Source organism: Canis aureus, chromosome 1 (genome assembly GCF_053574225.1).
Source record: "Canis aureus isolate CA01 chromosome 1, VMU_Caureus_v.1.0, whole genome shotgun sequence".
NCBI lineage: Eukaryota > Metazoa > Chordata > Mammalia > Carnivora > Canidae > Canis > Canis aureus.
The window spans coordinates 111,166,655-111,184,459 of NC_135611.1; the positions used below are offsets into that span (position 1 = coordinate 111,166,655).

Below are 17,805 nucleotides of genomic sequence, written 5' to 3' on the forward strand. Positions count from 1 at the left end.
CTGCCGGGCTGGGCTAGGGTCCGGCCTCTGGACTCCGACGGTCCCTCCCCTTGTCCTTGTCCCACTTCTCCTATCTTCCCAGCCTCCTCGCGTCTTTGTGTCTCTAGTTCTGACTCGGCCCCTTTGTCTCTCCCCGGCGGCGCCTGCTCCTCCCCACCCCCACCTACCTCTTCACATTCCTAGGGCTGACGGGGGGAGCTGGTGAGGCCGCCCAGTGTGTTGGGGTGAGGGCGGGAAGCGGGCGGCTGGGGGGGGCGGGGATGCCACTGAGCGCCTGAAGTCCCTCCGTTCCAGTTCCTCCGGGGCGAGGGGGCGAGGGTGCCGATCAACCCGCGGCAGACGCTTGAGAGGGTCTCGCCCCAGCCAGAGGACCGCCCTCCCCCATGGCCCTCCCTTCCCACTCACGGCACACCTGAGCTTTCCTCCCCACAGGGCAAGGTCTCAGGTGGTAGGGATTCTTACTGGCCTGCCTTCAAGTCTTGGTAATAATACTATTAATAAATATATTTATTTATTGTGTGCCGGGTACACATCTAAATGCACTATAAGTATTTGTCATCAATACCTATAGTGAGATCAATACCCATAAGTATTGATCTCAAATACTTATACCCACCCAGGACCCTATAAGAGAACTGAGGCTCAGAGAGATGGAGTGACTTGGCCCAACAGGGTCACAAAATGGCAAATCTGGGACCAATGTATCTTAGTTTATTCCTCACAGGAATCCAATGGGGGAGGGGCACCTGAGTGGCTCAGTCACTTAAATGTCTGCCTTGGGCTCAGGTCACCATCTCAGCGTCGTCGTGGGCTCAAGCCCCGCATCAGGCTCCCTGCTCAACCAGGGAGTCTGCTTCTCCCTCTCCCTCTGCTGCACCGCCTGCTTGTGCTCTCTCTCTGTCAAATAAACAAACAAATAAATAAAATATTTTAAAAAATAAAAAAGAATCCAATGGAGGAGACATTATGATCCCTTTTCAATGCTGAAAAGTACATTGAGGGTCATTTGCCCCAAGCTACCCAGCAAGAAGGTAGCAAGCAGCGATCTGAACCCAGGCAATCCGAGCTCTTACCCTTTCTACCCTACATGTCTTCCAGATAATGTGTTTCCAGGCTTCCCACAAGCCTGGTATTAGCCCAGTTGGGCAAATAGGTGCATAATAAATGTGATCTCTTTGTTCTTTCCCCAGCCTGGGGCCAGACTAGATGGCCAGCGTGTCTGGGTTTCAGTGCCGCTTTGCTACTAATTTGCTTTGTAAAATCGTTGCCTCCCGCCTCCCCTCCCCGCCACACACATACACCCCTTTCTCCCCTGAACAGAATGCCCAGTCCCCAGGGAGATTTCTTCTAGGAAGGCCCCCTAGCACCTGCTCCTTTTTGGGCCCTGTTGGTGAGTGAGCTCAGCCTCCCAGGCTATTTTTCGTGGAGCCCACGAAAGAAGCCCTGGGAGGGTAAGCCGGAGTTTAACGCCCCCTTCACATGAAGAAGGGGACATGCATCTGGCTGTGCACTGCCATGTTTGTTGACAAATGCCTGGGTGGGTCTCATGCCTGAGAAGCCGGCTTTCATTGTAGACAAGCCCCAAGGCACTTCACTGAAGAGCCATAACCACCGGGAGGAACAGGCACAAGGCCAAAGTCTTCCTGACGGTGCTTTGGAGTTGGTGCCAAGTATTTACCTGCCTGGCAACCTATAACCTCTTTTCCTTCTTCCAGCAGTGCCCTCATCCCACCCCACCACCAAATTTCCCTGCACAGAATCCCCTACTGAGAGTCCTTATGGTGGGAGTGAGCCTCTCCCTGTCCTGGCCAATCAGAGTATTTGATCCCCCCCAACCACCACCAGGATTGGTTCAGGGATGGGGGTGGGACCCATTCCTGTCCAATGGGAATTAGCTCTGGGACTCTCTCTTGATTAAATAGGAAAAGGATACACTCTTTTTTTTTTAATTTAAGATTTTATTTATCTATTCATGAGAGACACACAGAGAGAGGCAGAGATACAGGCATAGGGAGAAGTAAGCTCCCCACGGGGACCCCGATATAGGACTTACCTGAGCCAAAGGCAGATGCTCAACCACTGAGCCACCCAGGCACCCCAAGATTTTATTTTTTAATTAAACTCTACACCCAACCTATCACCTTGATATCAAGGGTCACATGCTGTGCCGAATGAGCCAGCCAGGGACCCCGGGATACACTCTTTTAATGGGGGTTGCTAAGCTGGTAGGGCGGAAATCTGGCACGAGGGTGACACTTGAGAAAAGAGTGCTTGGAGGACAGCAGAGCTGTGAAATGGAAGAGGAGAGCTTTTTTTTTTTTTTTTTTAAGATTTTATTTATTTATTCATGAGACACACAAAGAGAGAGAGAGGCAGGCTCCATGCAGGGAGCCTGACATGAGGACTCAATCCTGGATCTCCGGGATCAGGCCCTGGGCTGAAGGCAGTGCTAAACCTCTGAGCCACCTGGGCTGCCCTGACAAGAGCTTTCTAATGAGACTATTTGAACTCCTGGATCCAGCTATGCCTGAAAGTAGTCATCCTAATTATATGAGTGAATAATTTTCCTTTTCACTTACACAATTTTTTTTACTATCCGTCCCCCACCCCCGCTTTTTTCTTTTTCTTTCTTTCTTTCTTTCTTTTCTTTTTTTTTTTTTTTTGTCATTTGCAACCAAAGTCATGGAATCTGTAAGAGTCCAGAAGAGGCACAGATTCTTGTAAAGTTCCCAGGGCAGGGAAAGGATAGTGAAAACTTTTCAGAATCCTTCAAGATGTCCAGGCTTGGAAGGACAGGTGAGCTTTGTGACAATGGGGGAGGACATTCTGGGAATAGTAAAGTCATGAAGGCATCAGGCAGGGGCATGTGTGAGGGGGGAGCAGTGGGTTGTGAGTGAGAGGCAACACTGTAGGTCCCAAATGGCAGGTGAAGTGTGGCTCATGCTCTTGAGAGCAACAGGGAGCCACAGAAGGTTGATAAACAAGGGTAGTTTACTCCAAACTTGCTTTTACTTCTTGGGGATCCGGAAGTGGGGGATCCCCCATTTCCATTCCCCCAGACCCTTGGCCAAGGTAGGAGGGGTCAGATTGAGAGCACAGGCTACCATCTGTATGCAAATTGCCTGGGATGCCATGCAGAAGAGGGACCTTAAGCAAATGCATGCCCTCCTGGGAGGCAGGCCAGGACCCTCCCCTCATTAACTTGGGGACCAGGTGCTGAGCATAGAGAACCCCTTCCTCCCCGGGGTCCCCCTCCATCCCCTCCCCCAGCCATCTGTTCACTCCCCCTCTAGCTCCCCAGAATCCCCCCTCACTGATGTCTGTTCTTACAGTGGTATCTCTCTCCACCTGATCCCTTCCCTGGACCAAGGGACCCTATTTTGCTTTTCTCTCTGTCCCTCCATTTCCTTGGATGATGATACTACTAATAATAAACATGTACTTGTACTAAAAACATACTCTGTGCCAGGCTTTGTATAAACACTTTCCATGGTTATCTTATCAAATTCTCTCAACGGCTCTCTTGTGTCTGCTGTATTTTTAAAAAAAGGATAGTCACTTCTGCCGTACAGAAAACAAGAAAGCCACACACATGAGCAGATAGAAGAAACAAAGAATGAGTTTTTAAGAAGTGACCCACGGGGCCTGGTAGACATATTAAGAATGAGGGACACCTGGGTGCTCAGTGGTTGAGTGTCTGCCTGTGGCTCAGGTCATGGTCCCGGGGTCCCGGGATCGAGTCCCACATTGGGCTCCCCGCAGGGAGCCTGCCTCTCCCTCTGCCTCTCTCTGTGTCTCTTAAAAAAGATTTTATTTATTTATTCATGAGAGATATATAGAGAGAGGCAGAGGGAGAGAGGCAGAGACACAGGCAGAGGGAGAAGCAGACTCCCTGCAGGGAGCCTGACATGGGACTCAATCCTGGGACTCCAGGATCATGCCCTGGGCTGAAGGCGGCACTAAACCGCTGAGCCACAGGGGCTGCCCCCTAAATAAAAATCTTAAAAAGGATGTATTAAGAATGATTTAAACATAGGTGGGAAGGATGAAAGGAACGAGTAAGCCCCATGTGTCCATGTGTCAGCGAGGGGGCTCCCTGCTGGTGACTCCAGCTCTGTTCCCGGAGTCCTGTGCCCAAGCCATGTAGGTAAAAGCCGTGGCTGCCAAGCACGTTTTCAGACCTATAGTGTGGCCAGGAGCATTTGCCCTCACGTGGGTCTGGCACCTCGAGGGTTCAAAAGCCACTGGTTCACCCTCCTCTGTGGGCATCAGAGCCACACCATGCTGAGACAGGACTCGGGAGCCATGTGTACCCCAAAACTCAGGTGGTGGGGACCTTGATCACTTGACCTAGGTGTGTTAACCCCTCCAACTCTTTTCTCTGGCTTCTCTCATGTGTTTTAAACTGATTCAATGGGGGCGCTTGGGTGGCTCGGTCCCTTGAGCATCAGCCTTCAGCTCAGGCCATGATCCCAGCATCCTGGGACCCAGCCTGCATCATGGGGCTCCCTGCTCAGCGGGGAGCCTGCTTCTCCCTCTCCCTGCCACTGCCCCTGCTTGTGCTCTCTCTTTATATCAAATAAATAGATAAAACCTTAAAATAAAAAAAAAATAATTCAATAAACAGTGGGATTTGAGTATCTTTTTTAATTTTTTTTTGAGTATCTTAATTAGTCCGGTGAACTCTTCTGCTCCAGGGACCCTGGGCATGCTGCCTAGTCCCCCTACCAGGCAGCTCCTATAGCAGCTCACCACTTTCCGGGGGGTAACAGATCCCACTTTGTCCATTTTGTGGATGAGCACACCGAGGACAGAGAAGCAGAGTCACTTGCCAGAGACCCGAGGTCTGAGCAGAGACCTCCAGGTGCACGTGTGCCTTACGCAGCCCTTCGCTGCCCAAGAGTGGTTGGGCTCAGGGAGGTGGCCACCATTTGGCCAAAGTCACACTTGCCTCCCCTCCCACCACCTTCCCCCTGCTTCTCAGCTGCTTTCAACCTTTTTTCTTTCCCTTGCTGACTGTAACGATCTTTGAGTCCCAGTTGTGTTTCTCTTTGTCCCAATTTCTCTGTCCCTGCCTCACTCTCCCCAAATCTGTATCTGACTCTAGCTAGGGCTCTCCCATCTCTGAGCTTCTGCAGTCCATCCCCCCATCTCCCCATCTTTCCATCCCTCTCTCAAGTCGCTCTTCCTTGACCTCAGTAAGTCTCTCTAACTGGCCTCACTGTTTCTACTGTCTTGCTTTTCCACCCCGGAAACCCTTTTGCGGGTTCCTCCAAGCCACCCCTCCTTCCCTAGGGAATCGTCAGTGGCAGGCACCATGCCTTTCTCAGAGGGAGCGGCTCCATCCCTAATTCCATCCACTCCGCAGCTCACAGAAAGCTTTCCTTCTGGCCTGCAGCTTCAATTCCCTCTTGGGCTCTGCAAGAGAGGCTGAGAATTTTACTTAAGGGAACAGCACCCCCACCCCCACCCCAGCACGCACTGGTTCTCACCACCCTCTGGACCTTGGCACCTCTCTCTTCCACCCTTGGCCAGCTGAGTCTCTCTCTGCTCTCTCTTATTTATTTCTCTATGACATCAGACTTCTCCCAGGTCTTGCAGGGGGGGATGGGAGCATCACCTGCACCCCCTTCTCTCATCCTCCGGAGGAGGCTCTGGCCACAGCATGGTGTGATGTGACAGACAGCTTTTATTCTAGACTCCAGTGTCCACAGATGATGGGGTGGAGGTGGGGGCAGGGATGGGGATCCAGTGTCAGACTATGCAATAGGACGTCAGGTGGGGCAGGGGACCAGCAATGCAGGCAGGAGGTAAAAAATCGCCCTGGCCCGCCGACCCTCAGAGCCTTGGAGCCTCGGAGCCTCGGAGCCTCGTCCTGTCGCGGGCCAGGCCCTGGGCTTGGGTCCAGGAGCTATTCTGGGGCCTGAGAGTCACATTCCCTGGAGGAAGGTCCCCTCCTACCCACCCTCCCTCCCTCCCTCCCCGCAGCAGTGGCTGCTCTAGGTCCCTGCCCAAGCCTGCAGAGGAAGGAAGGGAAGGGAGGGCCCAGAGGGAAGAGGGAAGGTGGGGGCGGCAGCCGTGTGAAGAGGGCTGGTTATCTGATGCTGATTCTTTGATGTCAGGTCCAGTAGAGCCTCTTGGAGGTCCTCAGGCTCAGCACTGGGAGAAGATGGAGAGGTCAGTCTGTGGCTGTGCCCCCAGAGGCTGTCCTGCCCCCACCCCCCAGTCCCACCACCATGGGGTGACAGGGCCCTTACCCACCTCATCTCCAAAGCCCCCGCTGCCATGCCTGGCTCCTCCAGAGGCACCTCCCATGAGAAGGCCCGTCTGCTCAGGCCGCTCTGACCCTGAGTGGCTCAGCTCTGGCTCCCCAGCTGGCCTAGGGAGGGGAAGCAGTATGTTGAAGGAAGTCATGCCTGGGGAAGGGACTGGGGATGGGGTTGTTTGGGATAAGGATGGCCTTGGGGGATGTGGTGGGAGTGGTGATGGCATGGGGTGAGGGATGGGTGGGTCGGATGCTGTGGGAGTTGGAGATGGGGACTTAGTTGGGGGTCAGCTCCAGGGATAGTGGGTGGAGGAGGGGAGGGTGGCCACGTGATCAGGCTCGGAGAGGTTAGATGGAGACAACGGGACTGGAGTTGGGAATGGGAATGAGATGGGGATGGAGGGGTCCTGGGGCTGGGGTTGCAGTTGAGGGAGACACCGGGGTTCAGGAAGAGCTTAGGGGTGTGTTTGGGATTGGTGTTGAGGATAGAAATATGGTCAGGGTTGGAGAGGTTGGATGCAGACAGGTCTGAGGCGGGCTATAAACTGGAGTTGGGGTTGGGGACGAGGATGAGATTGGGGTTACAGAGGAGACCGGAACTGCAGATGGGGTGCAGATGGGCCTGGGGATGGGGTCTGGGGATGGTTATGGGCTGGGTGGGGTGGTTGGGGATGAGGGTGGCTATGGACCAGGTTTGAGGTTGGAGATGGGACTGCATTTCATTCGGCGATGGGGTTGGGGATGGGATGTATTTGGGTTTGGGGCTGAGGATGGGATGCAGTCGGGGTTGGGCTTGGGGCTGGGGATGTGTCTGGGTTTGGGGTTGGGGACAGGAAGCAGTTGGGGTTGGTCATGGGCTAGGCTTAGGGCTGAGGTTGGAGGTGAAGTCAGAGCTGGGGGTAGGGGTGGAGGGGCCTATGGAGGTCAATTTCAAGGTCGCAGGCCACTCACGGAGTCCCCTTCTCCCCCCGCCGGCAGCAGCCAGGGCGACCCTTGCGTCTCATGCAATAGAAGGCAGCAACCACGAGGAGCAGGAGGCCCACGCTGACGGCCACGGCCATGACAGCCACTCCGGCCTGGGCGGTCTGGGGGGTCACTGCAGGGACAGGATGGAGGGACAGGATGGAGGAGGAGGGGTCAGCCAGCAGCGCCCCATCTGCTCCACGCCAGGCTCCTCTCCCAGCCCTGCAGCTCCTCACCAGAGCCGAAGTGGAAGACGTGCTGCTTCTTCCCGTGGGGGTTGGAGGCCTCGCAGGAAACACCGTCTCGGCTCAGGGCACTGGTCACTTTCAGGGTCAGGGAGCTGCTCACCCAGCCCTGTCCTTGGAGGGCCGGCTCTGCTGGCTGTGGAGGCTTGGGTTAGCCCCCGCCCATGGGATCACGGGCTGGGGTGAGGGCTGAGGTGAAGGCACCCAGTCCCCCAGGAGGCGGAGGGGCACAATTCTCAGATCAGTGAGGGGGCAGGGTCCCCGAAGGGGCTTTGGGGAGGGGGCTGGGTCCCACAGGGCTCAGGGTGGAGAGGACTGTCCCTTACACTGCCACCCAATTGGCTCCAACTGAGTTTGGGCTCCGGGTAACCGCGGGCAGAGCAGACCAGCCTGACTTCTTCTCCTTCCATCCAGCTGCCCTCTGTCTTGGGCTGAGTCTCTTCTGCCCTCAATTGAGGTGGCCCTGAAGGTGGTGGGGAAGGAAGAGGAGGAGGTACATCGGAGAAGGGGAAGCAGGGGGAGGGAAAGAGGAATAGCAGGCGGAGGGGCCAGCCATTTGTCCCGGCGCCCCACCCCACTGTCCCCATCCAGACCTGCCCCAGCCCGAACCTTGGACCAGCAGCCTGAAGCTCTGGGTGCGGCTGAGGAGGGGGACGGTGGGCATGGAGGCCTCACAGATGTAGGTGCCCGCGGCGTCGAAGGTGATGGAGCTCAGCGAGAGTGTGGGGCCGGTCCCCAGCGGGACGGAGTCCTGGCAGGGAGAGGAGGGCGAGGCAGGGCGGGTGTGAGGGTGGGGTGGAGGGAAGGGAGCCAGTTCCAGGGGCTCGGGGACCCCTTTTCTTCTCACCTTGGTCCAGCGCAGGGCAGGGGTGGGCAGACCTTGCACGGAGCAGTTCACGGCTGTGCTGTTGCCCAGGTGTAAGGAAAGCTCCTCCCCGGTGCTGAGCTCAAGGGGGTCCAGGTCTGGAGAGGGGTACAGACTGTCACCTTCCCCGGACCCTCACCCATGTGGTTAGGGGCTCTCCAGGGCTGTTGGGGTGCAGATGTGAATGCACAACCGTAAGCAGAGCATGTCAGTGTTCCTCCTCGTTCTCCCCGCCCCCAAGAACTTTCCATGCTCCCATCCCAGCCAAGTCTTGAGCCCAAATCTAACTCAAAACGCATAGCCCACTTAACCATGTTCCTCCAGGGCGGCTGTCTGGGCCCACAGGTCCCGGGAGGGGTGAGGTGTTCCTTCACTGACTTACCACCCAAACCCCACTACCCAGCCTTTCATCCAGCTTTGTCTGCTCTGTCTCCGAACCAGACCGTCCCACTTCTCTCTGACCTCCAGGACCAACTGCCTTGACCCCTGCAGCCACCTCCCCACTGGTCTCCCTACTGGCCAGGGTTCTCGACCCCTCCAGTCTATCCCCCCGCCCTACCTCCGAGCTGCCAAAGGGATCTTTTCAAAACACACCCTGGTCAGTTCTGCCCTTGTGCAAAATCTCACAGGGGTTCCCTAATAACCTTGGCCCAGAGGCCAGAGTCCTTGACGGAGCCTAGAGGATCCTGTCTGGTCTCACCTCTGCCTACCTCCTCAACCTCACCTCTCATCCCCCCACCTTTTATCCTGAGCTCCAGCTACCCTACTCTCTTGCCGTGTTTCTCCAGTATGCCATGCTGGGTTCTGCCTCAGGGCCTTTGCACTTGCTGATCCCTCTTCCTCAAAGCTCCTCTTCAGGCTCTTCGTATTTCTGATTCCATTCTTTGGTGTCCTACCCAAATGGCCCCTTCTCAGAGGGGCCTCTCTGCCCCACCCCCATTATGGACACTCATATTTCCCCTCCAGGACTAAAGGATCTATTCTCCCAGCTGTTGAGAAGGATGTCAGCTGTCAGCCCTCAGCTGTCAGCCTTCTCTGGGAACTGCCTCAGCTGCAGAGAGCCCCTCGCTCAAGGTCATGTCCCCTTTCTCAGGCAGCCCACATGCAATGACTGGTTGATGTGGGGCATAAAGCCCAGCCCCTTGCCCCAACTGGGGACGAATAGGAGAGGCCATCCCAGCGTCTCAGTGCCCTGTCTTCTGCCTCTGCCCAATCCTATCTCCTTCCCCTTCCCAGCCTCCGTAGATGATCTCAAGGCCCTTCCCCCCAAACTTCCTGCCTACAGATCTCCGAATCAGAATTGGCTTCCCGGGATGGATGAGACATCCTCCGATCTAAAATAGTCCCCGCTCTACTCGCCAATCCCGTCAGTCTGGGATAGGCCCTATAGATGCTCCATCACTACTCAAAGCCTCCTGTCTCCCCTACTGGACTCTGCGAAGGTGGGGGCTGTGCCGCCTAATTCAAGATGCCTCCCCAGCACCAGCCACAGGGTCTAGCCCCAGGAAAGCAGGCAGAGGAGTGCCAAGGAGGAACAGCCTTTGCGTGGGGCTCGGGGGCAAGCAGACTGGAAAGGTTTTCTAGAAGGCCCGGACCCTGGAGACTGGCTAAAAGTGGATGATAGAAAGCAAGGGAGTTAACCTAGGAATGAGAGGAGCTTGGCTGGGATGAGGAGAAGGTCTTGGTGGGGAGGAGAGTCAGCCAGAGGTGAAGCCAGCCAGGTGGGTCTTGAAGGCCGGGGTGGATCATGTGGCCTTTTTCCCCAGGGCGCTGGGGAGCCATGGCAGGTTCAGAGCAGGGGAGGCCAGGTTTGTGCTTTGGAATGAGCTCTCTGGCTGCCTTGTGTGGGAGACTGGAGAGGGCGGGAGCAGGCACCTGGGGGTGGAGGGGCCATCTGGACCAAGAAGGACCACAGAAATGGAGAGAAAGGGTTGGCGGCAGGGCTGCGGGGGTGAGGGCAAGGGGGCCGCTGGTGCCAGGGCCCCCCTGCCCGTTCTCCCGGGACGCTCACAGGCCACGCGCAGCTCCAGGGTTTTGGAGAGCTCCGCATCATCAGCAGCATCGTAGTCCTCCACCCTGCAGCCGTAGGTCCCGCTCTGGCCCCGCTGAACCCCCTCCAGGGTCAAGTTCCCCTCAAGATTTGTTTTCAGCACGTCCTCCTGCTTGTCCTGGGTGACCAGGGATGAGGAACCCGGCTCAGGAGCTGCCCTGGTCCCACGGGGTCAGGCTGGGCTGGGGCCACCCGGGTCAGAGTCAGGCATCTTGTAGGTCGGGGTCACCAAGTTAGCATCATCCTAGCTCAGAGCCCCCTCGAGTAACAGGGCAGAGGTCCTGCTAGGCCAGGGGTCAGGTATCACGCTAAGTTAGGACTCTCTCAAATCAGGGCTCAGAGGTCCCGTTAGCTCCTGGGTCACCAGTATAGTCGCCTTGCTAAGCCAGGGGCCACCCAGGTGAAAGGTCAGGAGTTGGTGGAGGCCAATGTCACAGAGGTCAGGGGCCGGGACTGCCAAAGGAACGATGGGGTGAGTCACCTGAAGGCGGAAAAATGTGTATTCTGGACTGGGGCTGCCGTCCCCCCGGCAAAACAGCTGGACAGAGTCACCCTCGCGCACCCAGCCCTCGGTGGTAGACGGGCTGCCCACCCAGAACTGCACACGCTCCGTGGGATCTAAGGGAAAGCACAAGAGGGAGCAGGTCAGGGCAGACTCATGATCATGGTCAAGGGTAGGTCAGATCAAGGGTAAAAGGCAGAGCTGGGTTCGGGGAAAGAGATCAGTGCCACAGCAAAGGGGCAGGCTAGGGTTGGCCAAAGGACAGAGGTCCCATCTTTCACAGCTCAGATTCACACTTATTCTGAGATCAGAGGTCAGAGGTTGAGCTGTGCTGAGAGTACAGGTCAAGGGTCAGAGGTCAGCAGGGTGACTGGTCACTGTGAGATTCCAGGGCCCAATGTGGTGTGAGAGCATGTGGAGCGTGTTTAGTGGGGAAACTCCATGGGGTTCAGAACACTGGGGGGAGGGTCAGGAGTCAGGGCGAGGCCACCGGACAGCTTGGAGGGTCGGAGGTCGGGGCGGTGGGGACCAGCAGGGACTCACAGTGCAGGGTGAGGTGGAAGGCCGGGCTGTCCAGGCGGCCGTGCTGGCCCGTGGGCAGGTGGTAACGGACCGAGCAGTGGAAGCTGGCATCCCGGTCGGCCTTGTGGAGCCGCAGGTAGAGGGTGCTGGTGAGAGACTGCAGGCCCGAGGCCTCCCGGACGGTGCGGATGGTCATGTAGCCCTCTGGGAGACGGGGGGAGGCCAGGCGGTCAGCCTGCCGGGCCACCGCCTGGCTGCATCCCACGCCGAGCTGGGGTCCTGCGCCGCTCACCTGTGTTCACCTCCAAGGGCACCTCTAGCGGCTGCCCGTTCCGATACCACGTGATCTGGGGGGCCGGGTTCCCATTGCGGCTGTTGCAGGTGGCGATCTGAGGTGGACACAGGTGTGGCTGTGGGCTCTGACGCAGGACCCGAAGCCTGGGCCCCTCTTTCCTCAGGACTTCTCACTCAGATACAGCAGTCCGGGCCCCCCAGGATGCTGGAGTGCAAACCTCCCGGCCCCCTCGTCCCCACCCCCGCCCCCATGCAGGACCCTGGGATCAAGGTCCGGCTCCGAGGTACCTCCTGGGCAGAGTCATCCACCACAGACAGGATCCCTCTGTTGGGGGAGACCTCCGTGGCCTCTGGTTTCGCTGTGGGGGAGACGGGGCGTCAGGAGCCCCTCTCCCGGGCTCCCCCCTGCCCTCCCCTGCCGAGGTGCCCCGCACTCACCGAACATTTGGAGCCGCGTGGTGGCCTCGGCGGTGCCTGCCGCGCCCGCCCTCACCACGCACACGTAGTTCTGCTCATCACCCACCTGCGCCTCCGTCAGCACCAGGCGGCCGCGCGAGTCCAGCTGGTACGGGGGGCTGCGGCCCCGGGAGTCGAGCACCCGACCCTGCAGCTCGGAGCCCTGCAGCTCGGCCGAGGCCAGGCGGTGGCGGACCCCAGAGCGGTCTGCCTGTGGGCGGGGAGGGCCTCAGCTCCGGGCTGCCTGGCCTGCCCACCGCTGTCCCTTTGTGCCCCTCCCCTGACCACCACCTCTCTGATTGTCACCTCCCTCTGGTCTGTGTGGCAGGGGTTTCCTCTCCCTAAGGGTCCCTCATTCTCCACCCTGCTCTGCTCCCGTCTCTCCTCCTCACGCACCCTGTCCCTTGGTCTCTTATCTCCTGGCTATGTCTATCTCTGAACGTTCTCTCTCCGAAGGGGGCCTCCTCCTTCCAGTCTCAGCTGTGCTCAGATACCCGGGGACCTTGGAGAGTCCTTCCCCCTGGCTGGGCCTCAACTCCCCCACCTGTACAAGGGAAAGGCAGTGGGATGCAGCTCTTTGGTCCTTTGGGGCGCTGATGAGGGAATGAATATTTGCAGCCCCTGCGGCACCCTGACTCCCAGCTCCCTGGCCATCCTCTGGCCCCCAGCCTGAGGCACTCACCAGGAACCATTCCAGCACAAAATGGTCGTGGGTCCCCAAGGGGGTGCAGTTCAGGGCGACGGGCTCCCCCTTCATCACCTCCACCAGGGAGGGCACAGACAAGCGCACCTCAGCTTGGGCACCTGCAGGAGAGCCATTGAGCTCTCTCTGCCTCTGAGCCCCTCCTCCCCCACACCCAGGGGTCCAGACCCCCAGCCCCTCCTCCCTCAGACCCAGGGGTCCAGACCCCCAGCCCCATCCTCTCTCAGACCCAGGGGTCCAGACCCCCAGCCCCTCCTCCCTCAGACCCAGGAGTCCGGGCCCCCAGCCCCTCCTCCCTCAGACCCAGGGGTCCAGACCCCCAGCACCTCCTCCCTCCATTTCTCCTGTCTGCATCTCTGAGCTTACAAACCCATCAGCATTTCTCTCCATCTCTCTCTTCACAGAACTAAGGGCTCCTCCCCCCCTGGGCCACACAGGGCCCTCTGTCCAATCCTCCTGGGGGGTAAAACTGCACCTGTCCTTGTTCTTCCCACCAGGCCAGCCGCCCCTCCAGGGCAGTGCCAGTACTGGCTCATCCCTTGGCCTCCAGCACCCTGCGCAGGGCCTGGCACAGGGCCAGAGACAGCTGTCTCTCCATCTCTGCCTGTGTGTCTCTCACTCTGGGTTTCCATCTCTGGTCCACAGTCCCTGCCTCTCCAGCAGCCTGGCACTGCCTCCATCTCTCTCAGCCCCTGGGTCCCTCGTCACGAGTCAGGGGGCTGGGGCTGGGCCTGCAGCTGAGGTAGGATGGGTGTGTGGGGGCGGTCAGGGGGGACAGGGCTGGGCAGGTTTCAGGAATGTGGGAGGGACAGGCTGGCCCAGACCTGCCCGGCCTGGCGCCAGAGCCCCCTACCCGCCCCCTGGCCCCTCAGCCTCTTTGATGGAGCAAGGAAGCGGGTGAGGTGCATTCCCTCGGAGTAGAAGAGGGGCGAGGCCCAGGATTCTGGGTCCGGAGGCATAAGAGAGCTGAGGGGGCCTGGACTCCCATCCTAGGATCCTGGCAGATACAGCTGTTCCAATAGGGGAAACCATGCTCTCTCACCCTCTGGGCTGGCATCCTGGCATCAGCGCTCACTTCTTAGAACCTCCCTTCCCTTCCCTTCCCCGCCCAGCTTGACCCAGCCCTGCCCCTGGGGACCCACTATTTGCCATGCTTGTGCCGGGGGCCTGGATTCCCAGGCACCCACCTCTGGCCCAGGCGGGTCCCAGGAGAGGGGGTGTGGGGCCAGACTGGTGCCTGGGGTTCGTCTGAGCAACGACAGGAGGACAGATGGAGAGATCTCTGCCCTCCGTTGCCAGCCCCTGGGCCTCCTCCCCTCCGCCGCCACACAGGTGTGTGGATTTGTCTGGGGCCCCAGGCAGGCGGCCCTGGCACTGGCCCTCGGAAACACTTTCCCCACGGCCGCTGCCTAGGGAGCTGGGTTCTTTAGAGCCTGGGCTCAGAAACCAGGTTGGGGGAACCCTCCAAAGCATGTGACTCGCTCGGTTCTAGCCACAGGGTCCCTGACCCTTGCAGAGCTCGGGAACCTTTGGGGGGAAACCTGGGGGTTTGCGTCTCCTGTGTCTTGGGGGAAGCCACTGGAGGCCTGGACCCCCGGGTCTGAGGGAGCAGGAGCCCCGGGACCCAGATTCCGGGGGCCGAGGGCGGAGGGGGCTGATTCCCAGGTGCTGTCTAATCCACCGCTGTGGGATGCCCAGCCCCTTGTCTGGCTGTCCCCAGGCCCCGCATCGGGAGGGGTGTCCCCCACGCCCCCGTCTCCCTCTCCCTCGGGGTCCCCGGGTTTGGCCTCCTGGGGTCCATGGAAGCCCCTTCCCCGTTCCTTTCCCGGGGTCCCCAGCGCCCCCCCCAGCGCCCTGCCCCCTGCCCGGGCCATACCTGGGTGCGCCCCCAGCAGGAGCGCGAGCACCAGGAGCCGCGGGGCCCTGCGCGCCCGGGCCCGGCCGTCCCGGGGCTCCATGTTCGCGGCGGCGGCGGCGACTGCCCGGGCTGCAGCTCGGCGGCCCCGGGGCTGGGAGCGACCAGGCCCCGCCCCTGGCAGCCCCGCCCCGCCCCGCCCCGCCCTCCGGCCCCCCGCCTCCCCCCAAACCCGGGCGCCCCGCCAGGACCTCCCACTGCCCGGAGTGGACCTCCCAGCGCACGGCCCGGAGCGGGGCTCCCTCTGCCCCCGAGCGGGCTGCCCGGTGCCCGCGGGGGTGGCCTGACCGACCAGTCTGACCAGTGTCCTGAGCTGGGACCTCAGCACTCCGCCCTGGACCCTCTCCCCCTCATTCTGCCCGGGGACCCTTAGGGCACGCACTGGCCTCTCCCAGTGTAACCGGTGGTTCTCGGCATGACCAGTGGCTTGCACTGTCCTCTCCCAGTACAACCAGTGGTGGCCAGCTTGATCGGTGGCCTGGAACAGCTTCTCCCAGTATGCCTTGTGAGGCCCTCCCCTGTAGCCAGTGCTCTCGACTGCTTTCCTGTCTGCCCAGTGGCCTGGAACCCATCATTCCAATCTCTTAAATTTAATGGTCTTCAAACCTCAGTTCAGCCCTGGACTCTGTGATGAGGGTGGGGGGTGGGGAGCGCGGTGGGGTGCTCTTTCCTAGACTCTCCTCCCTAGAGCCCTCCCTCTCTTACCCTCATCCAGGGAATCCCAGGAATGCCACCCCCCTTCCTCCCTTCCTCTCCCCTTCACACCCTCCCAACCTTGGGGGGGAGGGGAGGAGACTCAGGCTGGAGGGAGCAGGTGAGTGGGGGAGGGGAGCAGGCTAGGGCACCTGAGGGGCGTGGGGAGGAGCAGAGCCAAGGGTCAGAAGGAAGGGTCACAGGTCAGATAGGTCAGATGAGGAGGGGGCTCACAGATCTGACGGCTCAGGCTTCTCACCAGCCAGGTCTGACTAGGACAAAATCCCCTGGGGAGGGGGGGGGATATGTCACCGGTTATAGGGAGTAGCTAGCCCTGGACACTGGCCAGAACAGGGGTCACTGTTGGGCTTTGCCCATCAGACACAGAAGGAAGGCTTAGATCACAGGTCAGCTTGGGAGTTATTGTTAGACCGGTCAAGGCTACTTTATTCCTCGGTGATACAGGAAAGCAACTGTTCTACTGGGAGAGGAGACCTTTTAGTATTAGCCGCACCATCACCTCCTCCAGGATGCCTTCCCTGCTCCCCCCGCTAGGTCAAGCGCCCCCTCTAGGGTCCCACAACCCCCTGAACTCCCCCCACCCAGTCCTGTACATTCTGGGCCATCCTATCTGGGGATTAATCTGTCCCCCCACTGGACTGTGGCTCCATGCGGGCAGAGCTGGCAGTGTCTCTGTTGGTCACTGCTGTGTCCCCAGCAGAAGGCCAGACACAGAGCAGGTGCTCAGGGAAGGTTTGCAGGGCTCAAGAGTCAGGAGCCCCCAGGCTCACTGGATCATCGCAGGACACGTGATACAAACTCACTCGTGGACAAAAGTGTTCCCAGGGCAAGCTCACACGCTGCGACCCCGGACACCCACTCCCCAGCTCCTCTGGCTCCCACTCGTGCACCTACTTGGTCCAAGCCTGGGCTGGACTCTGGTAAGCACCCTCTTATCAGCCACTCCCACTTCCACTTTCCTCAAGAATCCAACCGCCAAGGCTCCAGGCGAAGGGGAAGGACCAATGGAGCGAATGGAGCGTGTAGGAAGGAGAAGAGGCACGAATACCAGCCACAGCCCCTCGCAGACTTGCAGAAACTAGTACCGTAACGTCATCTGCCCTTGTCCCCTACAATTTATTCCACAAAACAGCCAGAGGGATCCCGTTAAAATGTGAGTCAACCCACATCACTCTTCTGCTCAGAATCCTTTCAGGGCTCCTCCCAGTAAGAGCAAAAATCCACTCCACGGCTCGCGAGGTCTTCGATTTGGTCCTCATTACCTCCCCGATTCCATCTTTCTTTCTCTTCCCCCTTGCTGGCCCTGTTCTTGCCACCTTGGTCTCTTTGCTTCCTGCAATGCCAGGCATGTTCCGGCCTCAGGACCCTTGCACTTGCTCTTCCCTCTGCTGGGACATTCTTCCCCACGGAGCTCCATCCCTTACTTGCTTCAAATCTCTTCTCCAACACCACCTCATCAGTTCCCCCTGACCGTCTTATCTAAAATAGCAATTCCTGCTATCCCGGCCATTCCTATTTCCCTTATCTTACTATATTGCTCCTCTAGGACACTTATCGATGCCACATATTTATTTTTTATTGTTTGTCTTGTGTAGAACATAAGTGCTAAGAGGATGGAAACTTTGTTTTGCTTTCCACCGTATCTCCAGCGCCTACAACGGTGCTTGGTTTGAGAAGTGGCGTCAACATCTGTGTAATAAATGAATTTCCCAATCCCAGCCTTCTTGTCTCATGTGTATACACTGTCACATTTTAATTAGCGAGCCTTATTTTTCATCTATGGCAGCCCTGCTATCTGCGGTTTCACTTTCCATGGTTTGTTACCTTCGGTCAACAGTCTGGAGGCAGATGATCCTCCTGCCAATGTATGTTTCAGAAGGACAAGAGTAGCCTAGGGTTACGTCACAATGCATGTGTCATTCCCCTCACTTCATCTTTCACACAGGCATTTATTGTCTCACATCATCGCAAGAAGGGTGAGTACAGTACAGTAAGAAATTTTGAGAAGGAGACCACCTTCACATAACTCTAATTACAGGATATTGTTATAACTGTTCTATTTTGTTATTAGCTATTGTTAATCTCTTACTGTACCTAACCGGTAAATTAAACTTAACCACTATGTACAGATGTCCAAGTACTAAGTCCCTAGTCAATAAATACAGTGCAGCGAGGGGTGGATACTGTCTGTGGTTTCAAGCATCCGGTGGGGGTCTTGGAAAGTTCCTCTTGAGGATAAGAGGGGGGACTATTATACCTTAAGCCCATTATTTTATGGTGTGTGATGGTTGACTTTAAAACTAGTGCACGC

The 17,805-nt window shown here is 58.1% G+C and overlaps 1 protein-coding gene across 1 annotated transcript; it reads right to left on the reverse strand.

Annotated features, from left to right (window-relative positions):
• Window positions 1-5,669: 5,669 nt before the first annotated feature.
• On the reverse strand, window positions 5,670-14,895 carry BCAM (basal cell adhesion molecule (Lutheran blood group)). Its single transcript, XM_077848839.1, has 15 exons — window positions 14,742-14,895; window positions 12,845-12,966; window positions 12,145-12,373; window positions 11,995-12,065; window positions 11,705-11,801; window positions 11,434-11,616; window positions 10,870-11,006; window positions 10,350-10,506; window positions 8,321-8,436; window positions 8,083-8,224; window positions 7,800-7,936; window positions 7,465-7,609; window positions 7,217-7,361; window positions 6,262-6,379; window positions 5,670-6,159 (listed from the first exon to the last, which is right to left on the reverse strand). The coding sequence occupies exons 1-15, from the start codon at window positions 14,821-14,823 to the stop codon at window positions 6,154-6,156; spliced, it is 1,887 nt and encodes a 628-aa protein (XP_077704965.1). The 5' UTR covers window positions 14,824-14,895; the 3' UTR covers window positions 5,670-6,153.
• Window positions 14,896-17,805: the final 2,910 nt, after the last annotated feature.

Coding starts and splice junctions, on each gene's coding strand:
- BCAM (XM_077848839.1), bottom strand. CDS start 14,823: ATGGAGCCCCGGGACGGCCGGGCCCGGGCGCGCAGGGCCCCGCGGCTC. Junction 11,617..11,704: donor GCCCTTGGAGGTGAACACAG/GTGAGCGGCGCA, acceptor CCCGTCTCCCAG/AGGGCTACATGACCATCCGC. Junction 8,225..8,320: donor CTGCCCTGCGCTGGACCAAG/GTGAGAAGAAAA, acceptor TCTCCCTGCCAG/GACTCCGTCCCGCTGGGGAC.